At 32.1% G+C, this 16,661-nt stretch overlaps 1 protein-coding gene across 4 annotated transcripts; it reads left to right on the plus strand.

Annotated features, from left to right (window-relative positions):
- Positions 1-69: 69 nt before the first annotated feature.
- LOC125048494 (pyruvate kinase-like) lies at positions 70-15,393 on the plus strand. 4 transcript variants are annotated; one of them, XM_047647192.1, is made up of 11 exons: positions 70-211; positions 4,848-4,980; positions 5,587-5,810; positions 6,189-6,411; positions 6,946-7,052; positions 9,073-9,219; positions 10,395-10,496; positions 11,927-12,172; positions 13,097-13,319; positions 14,465-14,621; positions 15,195-15,393. In XM_047647192.1, the coding sequence occupies exons 1-11, from the start codon at positions 179-181 to the stop codon at positions 15,205-15,207; spliced, it is 1,608 nt and encodes a 535-aa protein (XP_047503148.1). In that variant the 5' UTR covers positions 70-178; the 3' UTR covers positions 15,208-15,393. The 4 variants fall into 4 exon arrangements, with proteins under 4 accessions (XP_047503148.1, XP_047503149.1, XP_047503147.1 ...); XM_047647193.1 differs by lacking the exon at positions 70-211 and adding an exon at positions 668-800; XM_047647190.1 differs by lacking the exon at positions 70-211 and adding an exon at positions 4,191-4,370.
- Positions 15,394-16,661: the final 1,268 nt, after the last annotated feature.

The raw sequence follows: 16,661 nt of genomic DNA on the forward strand, positions 1-16,661 counted from the left end.
ATTCATTGGTTAGCAGCAGCCGGCAATAACAATTTAAATGTTGTAGGTTCTAAAGGGTTAAGTTTATTGACAGTGTAAGATAACGTAATCGCGCGCCGATACCACAAACTTGAACTAAACCTGTCAGAGACAGAACTAGTACAGTTGAATGTTGTGTTCAAGATAAATATTTTAAAAAATGAAAGCTGTCGTCCGCACTGGAAACCTTAAAGTAAGTACCTAACCATTTAGTGCTTAATTAGATATATATAAATATGTATTATCATTTCTATATACAATTCCAGCTGTTTTTATATAATATTTAATACAAATTTAAAAAACAAACAATACAAGTAATTAAACATTATTAAGTTAATGGTCAAATTCGATACTTTAAACTAAAGAATAAAGATATTTAGTACATGTCAAAATCAGCTGTTGTTTTTATGAAAATCATAGCTTATAAATTTTTCTGTAGTAAAAATATCAAAACTATCCATCTTCTTTTTAACTAAATTGGCGGATTAAAATGTAAAGTATATGTTTCACATATATCAAATTTAATACGTTTGTATAAATAACATTTGTTTCAATGCATTTTTAATGTTAATCAATGTCGCTAGCACATAAAAGTTTATTATAACTGTGACATTGCAATGACCTCTGAATTACATTATTGTTACTTGCTAGTTGCTGTCAAAGTATTCCAAGAAATCAGTTATCAGAAATCAGAATCTTTATAAAACAGCCGAACATCACTGACGTGTTTTTTTTAAATATTTAGTAAGAATTAGTTACTAGAAGTTACTACAATGGCACTTGTAAGTATCTAAACATCATTATTTTTAATAAAATCTGTGTTTTCGTAATTCATGTGCACAAGATTGAAGACAATTAATAACAGCATTTACCGGTAATGCCAGTGTAGTGTTTTATGACAAAATATTAAAATATATACATGATAAAATGTACATATATGTTTAGACAAAATCAATTTTAGTCGGATTCAACAAAGGGTACTCATGTTTATGTCGTATATTGTATCTAATTACTATTATATAATTATTATTGTGTTGTTAGCTGATTTATTAAAAATTACACCATTTAATTTATAACCTCTTAATCCAAGTCTTGAGTTTTATTGCTGAATTTATTATTTAAGAACTTTTAGTATTATGTGTTAATTATAGTTTTTAATGACACTTCCGCTGTGTGACGTAATAATGTACCTACCTACTACCTGAGTAGATGTGTTATGTGTATGGAGATAATTCATGGTTCTGTGGAATCCTTCATTTGATGCTTTCATGCGTTTTTTTTTCACAACAACATCTATAATTATCATTAGCATACAAATATTGATTAGAAATTCCAGTATTATAATTCAGTTTGTTAATAAAATGAAGGCTAGTGCAATAAATATTATGCAGTCAACAAAAGCTTTTAATGATTTCTAACTTCACTTAAGTAGATAATCATTAAACTTATCATTGATATTTATTTATTTCACACTTATATGCATAATAAAATCATTACAATTGGAACACTTCAATAATTATGGTTGGCAACGGGTGGCATTATCGCTTTCGAGCGGTCTATTCCAGCCAACCACTGTAAGGAAAAATTATATGTGGTTAAAGCCCAAGAAGTGCAATACTACAAATGATAGACAATAACTTAAATATTAATTCATAAAACAACACAAATATTGATAACGTAGAAGACATGTTTATGTTGAGGATACGATATATACAGGAATTAACAGGAAGAGAGAATCCTTAAAGGTTATATTATATAGTATAGGCTAGTGCTATGAGAATATACCCATAAATTGAAATAAGTGGTTGACATAAGAAAAATTATTGGGATTTATAAGATTTTATCATATTCGCTGAAATTTAATGAAGCGGTGTGGGTAAAGAACGCAGATAATATGTTTTTATATACATGAAGTTTTTTTTTTTAAATTTGCAATACAAAACTTTACAGAAAAATACATGCAAAAACAGGTAAACAAATACTTACGTAATTTGACCCAAAGGTTTTTTATCTATGCTAGGAAAATATGAGAAATTATAGGTCTACCAGAATCTGATGGCAAAAAAAAAAATTAAAAATTAGCGATTTACATATGGCAATAAAAGAAAAATTTCATCTGTCAACTGACATTTCGAGGAATTGTTTTTGGTTTGGCTTCAAATTTCCTTTAAAAAGTGATGAAAATGTCGAAGAAAACTCTTCGATCGCAAGCAAGACATATTGTGCGTTTTCCAATTACAGAGCATTATGCGACTCAGTGCCGCACAATGCCGCATAATGCTGAAGCTTAATTGGAACGTGAATTAGTTTTCGAATGCATCAGCAGAGTGCGCTAAGTCAGTGTCGAAAAAAAAAATGTTCTGAATACAGTTAGCAACCTCATTAATGTATAAATAATGTGGTTAACAATAATAATTGGTTGAAAACTTTTTACGCTTATTTTAATAATCAAATTATTTCATTAACATTTTTTTTACTGAAATAAGAGAAAACCTTTAAAGAATATAAGATTTAACAAGCTAAATTAACAGTAAAGTATATAGTTTCATATAAGAAGTTTACATCATTTACGTTTTGAGCAATTTTTTTAAAATGATTTCTAAAAAAATTATATACTTTTTCAAAACCATTGCAATGTTTACAAGAGTATAATCCTGTAAAATAAATTTGTTTACAGATCAGAATTTTAAAATAAAATTGTAATCATATTTTAAATGTGGAATATAAAAAAAGTAACTATTTATACCTTCATCCATCCACTTATATTTATTTTTTTAGCAGTAATAACTTTAAATATTTTCAAAATTTACGACGAAACAAATTTTTCAACAATAAATAATATTTACTAACGAAAATTTCGATAAATGCCAACTTAAAGAAAAACACTGGTCAATTTTTTGTCACTGTGTTGGTATTTATTACGAGTAGCACGCGAGAGCATTCGTTTTGGGAGTGCTCAATTGTGCGAAGCGTTGCTGTAGTTGGAACATTCAACGTAGAGCATTATGCCGCAAAATGCGCTCTAGTGCTGTAATTGGAAAACGCACATTGTTTTCAATGTTTATCAAAGAATACTTGGTCAACAAGATGCAGAACATACACAATCATCGATATTGAGCCATGTGCAAGCGTTGACTGGTTAGTAGGAATGACACGTCTTGATAGTTTGGTTTATGGGATTTTTCGTGTGTATTATATTATGTACTTATACTAAACTTTGGTTTATTTCAGGGGTTTCTTATACTATAAATAAACTTGGATAGTTTTGATTTAGAATTGATCAGAAACAAGATAAATGAGTTGTACACTGTTTATTTCTCTCAAATAGGGATCGATGAATGGCGAAAATCTTGTGAACATGTAATAAAAATTGAAAATCAGTTCATAGAACAAGATCGGTTAATTGAGATGCAGGAGGAAAGGTTTATTATAAATACTTCGTTGAAGACTTTTTTATGGATGTGCAGTATTTGGAACCATTTTCAAGTTCTTAATTAATTAATAAACTCATGAACAGAGTAATTGGAGTTTTCATCTAAATTTCAACCCCACATTGGATAAATTTTTATATTTGCATGTATCACACACAGAATCAGCCGCTATAAGGAAAAAAAAGTATCAAAACATTTTACTCCAATTTCCCCAGTATTGCTAGCGTCAATTTCTTTTTTCCCTTTTTGCCATCAGATCCTGGTAGACCTATAACATTATTTTATATGCGTTGCTATTGACAACGAAACTGAAAACGAATTAATTTGACAATTAAGTTTTAATACTCAATAGCGAATCGAAAATAAAATAATATTATTGTAAACTTAACAATGGTAACTGCTTAAATATTAAATATCGGTAAAGATTTAAAAAAATACTGCATTATATTAATATTAACAATTTATTATTAAGTTAAATATCGATCAGGTGCTACTTCTATAATGGTTTTGGCAAAATTACATCTCGTTTTGGCACCACTTCAAAAGTTTATATTTAAACACAAAACTCCCAGTTAAAATAAGTTAAAAATATTAACTTACAATGAACAATACTATGAAAAGCCAGTCAAAGAAGTACACCCCACTGCAGGCAAGGGGTTGCGATTTAAAAAGGGAAAATTTAAACGAGTTTGCGCAAATATATGTGCTGACGACACATTGATGCGCGCGCCGACTACCGCGATTCGATGCTCAATACGCAAGTCTGTAATTCAAAGTGGCCGAGAGAAGTTTTCTACGCTAAAGGGCAGTTCAAGATCATATACACAGCCGATTCAACCTCTTGCTGAATTTCAGAAAAGTGTTTTCCATAATAGTAGTGTAAAAATGGTTTGGTGCACTGTTTACGATGGAAAAACGGAGGTATTAAAACGTAGTTCTATTTTTGCGTTGTATTAATGATCTTATGGCTTATATTAACATGCTGTGTACAGATTGGGTCTTAAAATTTTTAATACTGAGCCTAAATAGTACATTTAGGCAACATGGTTCATCAATTCATATGCAAAATTATTAAAATGTCCTTAATATGTTTTGAAAACGGAGTAATTTAATAACTATAATTATAAAATACCTACAAGTTACATGTATTGTATACAATCTGTGATGCTTTTAGAACCTGTTAATGATTTCAAGGTTAATATTGTATAGCACCGGCTCATATTTCAAGTACTGGATCAGTAATGTGCACTGTTTACAATTGCCATTTCATTGTGGAATGTTACTAGGTATAATAATAATAAAGTTTTAAAACTAGTCAATCAAATTTATCAGTCATATTAGTTTTAAAGTTACACTTTTTAAAGAAATATGGATATTCATAGTACTTTCCTCTTGCAGACTGGGTCTAGTGAGAAGCCAAGCATGCAGCTGGCAGCCTCTGATGCGATGTCCCACCTTCAACACATGTGCAGTCTAGACGTTGACTCCAAGGCTTCTTATGTTCGTCTGTCTGGCATCATTTGTACTATCGGTCAGTTTAGAATTGTGGTCAATTCAATTATTATTGTAACAACATAAAATTTATAAGCAAAAATTAAAAAAATGGGATTGAATTTTACAAAACAATTAAATTTGAATTAAGACACATTGACTAAAATTAATTTTCAAATGAGAGATTAGCATTTCAAAAACAGTACTTGTCCCTTTCTGTGAAATTTTGTTTGTGAAATCAGTACTTAACTCAAAACATTTTTATAAATGACTAGATGACCCAGTATTGTATCACCTAGGCACATATATTTTTGTCAAAACCTAATATTTTTTTTTAAAACACGCCAAAGAGATTGACCTCAGCTATGGAACACATATTTCTGAAGGCATCTATAAATCTATGACAACCAAGTGACAATTTTTTAGCTATTAGAACAGTTATATTGGAAAATTAAATTTTTTTTTAGTATTTTTCTTTTATTACTTTTTGTTTCCCACCTTTATACCTTCCCTAAGCTTCCACAAATATTTCAAGATCATAATTAGCCAAATCCGTCCAGCCATTCTCAAGTATTACATACATACAGGACACAAACAAACAGCAATTAAATTTTATATAGATGTGGTTATATTTTTAATTTTTTAGGGCCGGCTTCCCGAAGCGTTGAGATGTTAGAGAAGATGATGGAGACAGGTATGAATGTGGCCCGTATGAACTTCTCTCATGGCTCTCATGAGTACCACGCTGAGACAATTGCAAACTGCCGTGAGGCTGAGAAGAATTACAGCAAGAAACTCGGAGTGCCTTTCTCTCTAGCTATTGCTCTTGACACTAAGGGCCCCGAGATCAGAACTGGACTTTTAGAGGGTGTAAGTAGACTTATTACTAACTGGATGACATTCACCTAAACATTATTAAACTTCTGCAACTATTATTTCTTACCAACAGTGTAATATCAGTTTAATCTGCTTTAATTTTACATGACAATTCGTCTAATAGTTTTGCTGTATTGTTATATTTATTGAGAAAATACCACAAAATATGTTATCGTGACTCTTAAGACGTGAGGCAGGTATTACCTACTTGCCTAAAGAAACATGGTCAATGCAACAGACATAAAAATTTGTCTGGCCCATGCCCAATATTGGGGAGTTATGGGACGTGCATTAATTTGTGAAAATTATCAATGGTAGTTTGTGAAAGAAATTTTGAATCATCAAGGTTAATTATTTATACTTTATATACAGGGTGGTTCAGCTGAAGTGGAATTGAAGAAGGGTGAAACAATCAAGCTGACTACTGACCCCGCGTACCAAGAGCGCGGTACCGCAGCTGTCGTTTTTGTCGACTACAAGAACATCACTAACGTAGTGAAGCCCGGAAACAGGATATTTATCGATGACGGGCTCATTTCTGTCATCTGTCAATCGTCGACAGCTGACACTTTGGTGTGCAACATTGAGAATGGAGGTGAGAGCTCTATATTTGTTATCTGGCGACAAGTTTATTTTAAATTGACTTAAAATACAAATTTTCTTGGTTTTGCGTGTCTTATCAAATGAGATTTCTGAGAAATAGCCTTTGGTTCATAATGTATTAGGTTTTTTTTTTTCTACGTGGCCCAGACGCATGTTCCAGCTAAAGATAGATAGGATATCTGTATCAGAGTCTTTTAAAATCGAATGGAGGTCGTTACATAAACGAAAACCAACGATATTTTTGTATAGAATTCTTTCGAACCTATCCATCGGCGTATTTGGAACTAAACGGTTGGTAAATAAAATCCGTATAGTTTACACAAACTGTATGTAAAGTTATTATCAGCTGTCAAAAATTTAAATTTCTATATTATACAAATACAGATCTTAATGTTCGTAAAGCGATTGATATACCACGACAATTGCTGCCACAGTATGCGGCAAAAATGCCCATACATACAAATTAAGCCTTTTTTCCCAGTAGTGTAACTAGTTAGTGTTATATCTTTTTCTATATCTATAACAGGTACGCTCGGATCAAGGAAGGGTGTGAATTTGCCTGGTTTGCCCGTTGACTTGCCAGCGGTGTCAGAAAAAGACAAGTCTGACTTGATCTTTGGTGTTGAACAAAACGTAAGTATACATGAAATGCCGTATCAAATGATATGTAATTATCAAAATTTATTTAAAATTCGGTTTTAGGGAGTGTTCAAGTTTTACGTATCGATTTGGGGGGGGGGGGGGGGGCTTTTTGTAAAACGTCACGATGCGGGGCGGGGATTGAATTATGCATTATTGTCATTGATATACAAAAAACCCAAGATGCACACTCAACGTCAAAAAAACGTCCTCAAAAAATGAGCGCAACGTTCTAAATTGTGCGCTCATTTCAAATAGTCTCGCGTCTACAAGTGGAGTCGATGTTATTTATTTGTGGTTTTTTTTATAAATAAATTTATGTACTCTTGAACTTTTTTGTGTGTAGTTTTTGACAAATATATTTACGCTATATAAAGTGTGGGTCAGGAGGTAGCCAATTTAACATTTTTTTTTAATTTAAAGAAAAAACTTTTTAACCGGATTATATTTACAACTATTTAACATCCAACACCTTTTGTCTTCAGTCACCGTGACCGCTCACGCTGTAAAGCACCCGAAAAGTCGGATAAATTTAAAATTATGTTAAATAGTTGTAAATAAAAAAGTCATGTTCGACTCCACTCAATACCTTGTCCTACCGACCACGGTCGGTCGTAAAATTTTATTGCTTTAAGTACGTATACACTGCGTTGTAATAACAACTTTAAGCAATTCGCGTAAGGTTGATTTTGCAATAATATATGCTTGTAACATATACTGTTATGGACAGAAATAGTGTTTCGGGACACTTTCGAGCGTTACTTTTATATGAGACTGTGCATCTTGGGTTTTTTGTATATCAATGATTATTGTTAATATTATTTTCGACTTTCCAGTACTTTACACCTCATACCAGTACTTTTAGGTATAAAGAGTCAGTAGGCGGCCACGAAACGTTTTACTATTGGGTACAGAAAAACGTTACGGCGCGTTACATGGGGGGGGGGTGTCAATAATCTCCAAAACGCTCCCTTATTTCTGTTAAAATATTAAACTGTTGACTGCGCCTAACACATGCCTTGAACTTTAAAATAACCAGTATATATGCCTTGTTTATCCCTAACGAATTGAATTTCCTCTTAGTGTTCATTTAAGATGTTAATAAATCAACACTACTTGTATAATTATATATTAGTTGCGGCTTCGTTGGAAATTTATTTTAACAATCATTTTGGACATACATTTTCCTATGTTACTTACTTTAAAGGATAGAATCGAAGGTTGTAAGAGTTGTTTAAACCTCGCTAGTATTTATTGAGAATTAATTCGTTACCGAAGAAGGGTGTTCGGCTTGTATTTTTTTAATCTCAGTGTAAATAGCAAATGCAATACGATAATTATAGATATAAAAAAATTTATAAATTTATAGAGCACAGATAAGAACTGAACTTAAAATGATATAATAGATAAAAAATAATCAACTTTTGATCAAATTCTATTCGTCATTTGACCTTGGATATGACTTTGCGCTATTGCTATCTAGAAATTTTCACCAGTGTTTCCCAACATTTTTTGTGCTCCACCTTAGCCGTTCTAATATATTTTCGAATAGCCCCCCTTAACTATCAAATTGCCCCTCTGTGGGGCGTGGGCCCCTCTTTGAATTTCTTTCTTCCTTCCGGGAAAACACTGTTCTATACTAAAATACAATTATTTTATCGCTTTAAGAAAAGATTTGTATGTTCATAACAATTAAACTCAAGAATTACTGGTGATGAATTGGCTAACCGACACAAGATATTTCCTATTTTAACCTATTTTCGTTGAGATTAGCATTTAACAGACAAACACTTAACTGATCGTGACTGTACATCTCTTCAAACTAATCTAATTATATTGATTAATTCACTTCTACATTAACATAAAGTAATAATTTAATTTAAATAATTATATTACAACTTGACACGATAATTGACATTATTAATAATAAAAACTGGACCTGAGCTGTATATAGAAATAAATTTAAAGTAAAGTTTGGAAATGGAAGTTGGCAATTAATCAATTATAATTACAGGTGGATATGATCTTCGCTTCGTTCATTCGTAACGGAGCAGCTCTGCAAGAGATCCGCGGCATCCTTGGAGAGAAAGGGAAGAACATCAAAATCATCTCCAAGATCGAAAACCACCAGGGAATGGTCAACCTTGATCAGATTATTGCCGTAAGTTTTGTTAAAGTAACTCGGATTATTTCTTCAAATTAATTAATTCTGATGTCATGTGGAACATGGTGTAATGGTTGCAGCTCCTTACAAATGTTGTGTTAAACAAAAAAATTGCCGATTAAAAAGAGTGGCGGAGAGTTTATTGCCAGTTCTTCTCTTCCGTTCTACGCCCTTATGTAAAATTAGAAGCATTTAATGTATATTTCTTTTATGACGTTCATAAGTGTACATTGTGTTACCTACATGAATAAATGATTTTTGTGTTTTGACTTTTACCAAGTTTTTCACATTAATATGAATAATATAGCTCCGCTAACTGCTGTTGAATTTTTTATGTAATTTTTTGACGCAGGCTCTACTCATTAGTAGAGGGAATTGTTAAAAGATATTGAATGTCGGTAAAAAAAACCTGTGTATGTTTTATTAAAACTATCATATCTATTACTTGACAACTTATATAGCACAAACTTGTAAGGGATTTTCTTCTAGGTCTTTATTTATTACTGGAAGCTACGAAATTAAAGATAATAGTGTAAAAATAGTTCTTGAATTAATAATCTTAAACTTTTGCGTGTCTATAAGGACGATTTATTTGACGGGAACTATCAAGCATATGTGTTGCGTGTCTAATACACAGGCTTTATTATTTTTTGCGAGTCACAGGCAGTGTAATTTATATTATGTTAGGTCACGATTCCCGATAATTTGATTGTGACCAATATTCACAAATTAGTTTGAACTTTCAACCTTTTAGCCGGTTGTTACTGGTTTTTCTGAGTTCTATTCCAGAAATGATAAACGTTTTATGAGCGGACGTTGCAATTTGAATTTATTCAGTCATTCTATTTAAAAATTGCAGATAATATTGCTGATAAGTGTTACGTTCCTCGTGATTATTGCAACAAATGTTTTTGGTCGGTAGGCAGAATTTGAAAGAGCTGATCTTCTTTTTTAAACTTATCAGACGTTTCCCTGCACTTTGGTAGAAGTTGAAAGTGGTCTGCCTAAAATATGCCTATTTATCTTAAATAGATCCTTAAAACGACGACGCATAGGTAATGTGAGCCGTCAAGCCACCAAGTGAACGCCTGAATATTTTTATACTGGATTTTACATATTACGATCAAAATGTTGGTACTTTTAGATTTCCTTATTAATAATATAATTTTCAGGAATCAGACGGTATCATGGTGGCCCGTGGTGACCTTGGAATTGAAATCCCACCAGAAAAGGTATTCCTTGCCCAGAAGACAATGATCGCGAGATGTAATAAGGTAAATTTTGCTTATGTTTTTGAATTAATTAATTGGCTCATAAGGTTATCATGGTTATCATAGCTTGAATGTCATATGTAGGGCCACACGAAGGCAATTAAGAAAAATAGTTTAGTTGATACATTATACGCGTGATTATCAACCCTGAGGTCGTGCGATTGATATCCGGCTATATGGAATAAAATCTAAAATATTAGGTAAAAATTTAACAGTAAATACTGTAATTGTAACAGTTTTTTCTCTTGTGATTTCATTTGTACTACAACTTAGAAACACCGGAGCATTATAAAGGGAATTGTTGATAGGACCATACCTTTGTTAGCACTAGATGAAGCTGCCATTGACTTCAGTAATAAACGTTAGCCAAAATTTTGATTGATTTTTTTTTTTATTGATTTATTGAAAATTTGATTGTGTCCGAAATTAATTCGGTATGAATTATTAAAAATAATTGAATTGAAAAAATCAATCGAAACAATTGATATTTTTGACGATACATATTTTACTAAGCTTGATTTTTTTAAATTATTGAGTAAGAAAACTTCAAACAAACTTTCCTATAGTTTAAATCTACGTCACTACGATAATTTCAGTTTCAACTTCTGATTACCCGAATCTGAAATAGTTCACTATTTAAATATGTAGGGTGGCAAAAAAGTCGTGGATAAAACGCAAATAGGGGATAGATGAGGTCATCAGCTGCAAAAAATTGTTCTACGGGATATCTCTAAGCTCAACCCCTGCAGAGTTATAATTTATTTTGCGTTTTTATTAGAAAATTGACTTTTTTTACTAATTCTTATTAAAATTCGAAAATATCTATTCTGTATCTTTTTCATAATATCCACTAGATTGGTACTGATGAGTTCTTGCGTTAGACATACTATTTATAGTTGTTTATTGAGTGTATTGAAGATAATATTAAGTTATACGATATAATTTTTTTACAAATCATAACTTTTTGTTTACTTCGGACTCCACTGTGAAAAAAAAATACTCTACCGAAAAGTGACCCTGTATTACAAGTTTTGGCGCATTTAATAGGGATTCTGAAAAGTTATTACACATGGCCATGAGTCGCTCTAATATTTTTTTTGTTGAATAAAAAAAACTATCTAGTATAATAAAAAATAGGTGTTGATGGTAGAGGGATCAAAATTAAGTATAAGTATGTATTTTTGTAAAAAATAAAAAAAAAATTGGTGTGGAAACCCCGTATCACTTAGGGGGTTGAAAGATAGATAGTATATAGTATATATAGCCGACTCTTAGACTTACTGAATATGCATAAAAAAAATCATTTCGAGCGAGTTCCATACCAATTTGAAAGTACCTACATACAAATTTTTACTTAAATAATTTCAAACTAAACAATTAAAATGAATAATTAGGACATTAAATCTGATGACATATTAACATTGACATTCTAGGTTGGCAAATCAGTAATTTGCGCGACTCAAATGCTGGAATCCATGGTTAAGAAGCCCCGTCCCACCCGCGCTGAGACATCAGATGTCGCGAACGCAATCCTAGATGGCGCTGACTGCGTGATGCTGTCAGGCGAGACGGCCAAGGGTGATTATCCCCTGGAGTGTGTTCTCACTATGGCGAACATTTGCAAGGAAGCTGAAGCCGCTATCTGGCACAAACAGTTGTTCATCGATATGGTTGCTCAGGTATGAATTCTATTCTATTCATTCTCTCTTCTAAATGTAATAAGTATTTTATTAGTTTACAACAAAAAATGCTAAACAATGATTAGGGGCCATCCATAAAGTACGTCACACGTTAATGGGGAGGAAGGGTCTGAAGGGTGGATCACCGAAGTGTGACATCGTGTGACAAGGGGAATGGGGGGTCAATACTTTTGTGACGTCACATGTTAAAATTTTTAATACTAAAACCATTAATATACAAAAAACCCAAGATGCACAGTCTCGAATAAAAGTAACGCTAGAAAGTGTCCCGAAACACTATTTCTGTCTCTTTCTATAAGTTACATGCATATATTATTGCAAAATCAACCTTACGCGAATTGTTTAAAGTTGTTATTACAACGATTATTTTTAAATACATTCATAAATTAAAAAAATGTGTGACGTCACATCACATATAAAAATGTGACAACCTGTGACAAGGACGGTGGGAGGGGTTCAAGAGTCCTAAAATTCGTGTGAAGTACTTTATGGATGGCCCCTTATATTATATAGACTAACTTACATACTACCTGAAACTTGTGGAGGAAGGATGGTGTAGTGTTCCTCAAACCTAAAGTTATGGTCTTCGAACAGTCTAACCAATGACAGGCCAGACAGATATGTATATCTTTAGCGGCCGGAATAACTTCGTTAGCGCGTTTCAGGGTATGACGTCATCGTCATTTGTAGCCGAAGATTAGGTACAAAATACATTTTTTATTACTAATTACAAAAACAAAAGCAGAAGGTTAATTTGACTAAGCGAGACCCTAAACTTTAGGGCCTAAAGGCTCGCGAGTACGTCACCAGCCTCTTTTTATTAAAATTTTCAAGTATCAAAAAATCAATTAAACAAACAGAAATGTATCATATCCCTTCAAAAACATATCATTGTCTGAACAGGTGAAATCTAGTATCGAACCAGCGCACTCAGTGGCGATCGCGTCCGTAGAAGCCTCTACCAAATGTATGGCGTCCGCCATCATCGTGATCACCACCAGTGGAAGATCCGCGCATCTCTTGAGCAAGTACCGTCCGAGATGTCCAATTATTGCGGTTACCAGACATGCTCAAACGGCTCGTCAGGCTCACCTTTACCGGGGAGTTCTGCCCATTGTTTACCAAGGTACGATTTTGTTTAGGTTGCGTGAAATTTTATAGGTAAAAACATTTTTATATTAATTGCCTCCCCAGAACATAAAACGTAAAACTCTGTTTTCTGGTACAAAAATTATTGTTTTACATTAGAATGTACAGGTTACATATACCAACAATTGTGCAGATAAACCATTCTTAAACTTATTGTTATTCTATCAACGCAAAACAAATTTATTAAATAAATCTAGCTAGCGTTTGACTATAATTTTAACCAACATTAATTTAAAACTGCTATAAACAATAATGTTATATAAAGACCACGAATTCTGAAAAGCACTGGTATCGTCTGGTTATGTAAATTTTATTCGCATTTATAAAAAATTGAATTTGGAATTCCTAACCAAAGAGGTTTCTTATTTGAGGTCAAAGTGGCCAGTATGACAAAACGTCAATTTCACTTGTGGACCTATATGTTAAAGTCATTAGCAATAACTCGCAATCGATTTTTATTATAGAGTCTGGCTAATGAAAGAAGATAACGAAAAAGCGCGGCAAATTCAAAAAAATTTAGTATGGTATCCCTAAAAGTTTGATATAGTTTGTGGATTAAACTTACTTGTACTTGATTTTATTTTATTATTTTTTACATTGATAGTAACTGTATTTCTATCAAATTAAATACTATACGTATTTAGTCTTTTACTATTGATACTTAAAATGTAGTCATTTGCTAGTGCATTGCATGGAAAACTAAAACTATATTTATTATAAAACACAACTTTATTCGGAATAATCAAAATCAGAATCCAAAAAATCAATAAAACAAACTTTAGGCTATTATACCTGTTAACTATTCGGAAAAAATATATAATAGAAATATAAATAAAAACAATATATCATTCTAATCTAAGAAAATCAATGACATTCTGTGTTGCCATCCGAAAGTTTTCAAATAATTCAATTATCTTGTTTCATTAGCCAGACTCTATTAAATTACTTCAACATGTCATGTGGATCATGTTGTAATGGTTTAAAAAAAAAACTTGGCGATTTAAAATAGCGAAGCTTTCTCAGCTCCTCTCGTCTTAATAGCTTCATTTCAGAACTTGTAGTGAATATGTTAATAATTTATTTATTAACCTATGTGTATAAAAGATTATTTTGTCTCTATAGAGGGTGTAGCCAGCGACTGGCTCAAGGACGTAGACAACCGCGTGCAGTATGGAATTCAGTTCGGGCGCGGGCGTGGCTTCCTTCGTACTGGAGATAATGTTGTGGTGGTCACCGGATGGCGACAGGGATCCGGATACACCAACAATATGCGTATCATGTAAGTATATAAAAATACTAGTTCTATTTTCTCTCTGGTTATTTAAAAGATGTTTAGTTTATTAAATACGCGTTTGCGTTGTTGGCTTTACTTTCTTGTTCGTTTGTTAAATACATATCTAGACCTCAATAGAGATACCAAATTGAGATTAGGAAATGTAATATTTGTAACTCATATTTACGTTTGTTTAAATTTGCCATAAGTAAGATATATTTACTTTTTTATACTTTTTTGATAGAACTTATGAATAGCATTGGTACAATGTCAAAAGCTTTTTAAATTATAACTCTCTCTCTCTCTCTGCTCTCAACCCTGAGGTCATGTGTTTGAATCACGACTGTGCACGAAGACACGACCGATATTTTTTTATTTCTATGTGCGCATTTTCCCGCTCTTGAAAGCAAATAGTGAAGAAACTTGCTGGTCGTAGGCCTAAATATCGACAGCACCTTAAGAAATAAATTATCACGAAACAGATATAGAAATCTTATATATAATCAGATATAATAAATATCAGATTAAATCAGATATAATAAATATCAGATTTTAAATTATTGTAAATTTTTTTTTCAGCCAAGTGGAGTAAAATCTCGGAAGTGCCAAGGGCTGAACATTTTCCGTCAAGTATTAGAGCAAATCAGCAGTGATACGCGCACGCACGAGTGATATTATATAAGCTATGTACGAAATTATTTAGCCTAGGAAATATTATTTATTATGCAAAAAGTTTAATAGTGTTGCGATTGTAATGCTGAATAAAACATTTTAATGTGATATTGTTTTTTTTTAAATATAATTTTAGTACAACATAATGAACAATTGAGATAATTATATTGTACTAACATGGAGACGTTTGATTCTTATAATATCCATTGCCAAGTGTGAACCCATACACATTGTTATTTTTAATTCCATGAATGGCTTTAAAATTCAAATTAAATATTCTTATTTCAAGAATCCGACAAAACGCTTCTCTCTCTCGCACTAGTTGATATAATGACTACATAATTAAAACTATTTTATAAAACAAAAAAGTGTGGTTTTCGTATCTGCAACCCGTGGCAAGGGTTGAAAAAACATTCAAAAAGTGTTTTATACCAATTACTGGAAAATAGTTAAAGTTCAGATTAAAATTTGTAGAACAAATGGTTTAACTTTCCAATATGGACCATCGATTTGATTGCCCATATTTTTTGTAGATAGTACTCGCTAAAAGAAAGCGTTTTGCAAAGTTTTAAGTTGCGGAAACTTACGGTTCATGAGATACATTTATTTTTACTTTCCATACAAATGGGCAAATATCACGCCATAACATAATAAATTTGACTTGCAAATTTGATTTGCACTTGCATGGAAATAGTCGGAGAATCCACCATGTCTCGTTGATATTTTAGTCAGGATGGCCTCTGGTTGTACGGTTATGATAGGTCTATTAGGAGAATGAAGAGCTTTGTGCCTGACACTGTCTCTGAGGAGCTGTATCTTGCAAACAACTCTTCCACTATCTGCCTTCTTATTATTGTGTTGGCATGGGATATAGGGCCTGAGTCATAGTGCGATTTAGTCTTTAGTTTTTGACCCACCACCTTGCCCAAGTCCAACTGACGAAGCTTTGCAATATGCGCATTAATCTGTGATTTGCAACATGTAAGATTAATTCTGGGTTAAAAAAAATAATAAAACTAATGTTTAAAAATTAATAAATTATTAATTAATAGAAATTAAATAAAAAAAAATTGTAAGTTTAGATCATTTTTTATTACTTACGGTTTTTTAAATTAACGGTCATCCCTAAAACTTAACATAACGTGGTTAATTTTGACCAGTGAAAAAAGTCAAATAATTTTTTAAATTTCTATCTGAATTTTCATTGTCTAACTTTTACAATTTTTGAGTAATTGCGAGTATTTCAACCGTTGCCGGCGGTTTTTATCAAAAATGCAAAGTTGAGCGAAGAAATTGTGATTTAAATTAACTAGACTACAATTTTTTACCTGATATACTCCCGAGATATTAAACCCTATGACAGTATAAGGATTA

Source organism: Pieris napi, chromosome 3 (genome assembly GCF_905475465.1).
Source record: "Pieris napi chromosome 3, ilPieNapi1.2, whole genome shotgun sequence".
Classification (NCBI taxonomy): Eukaryota; Metazoa; Arthropoda; class Insecta; order Lepidoptera; family Pieridae; genus Pieris; species Pieris napi.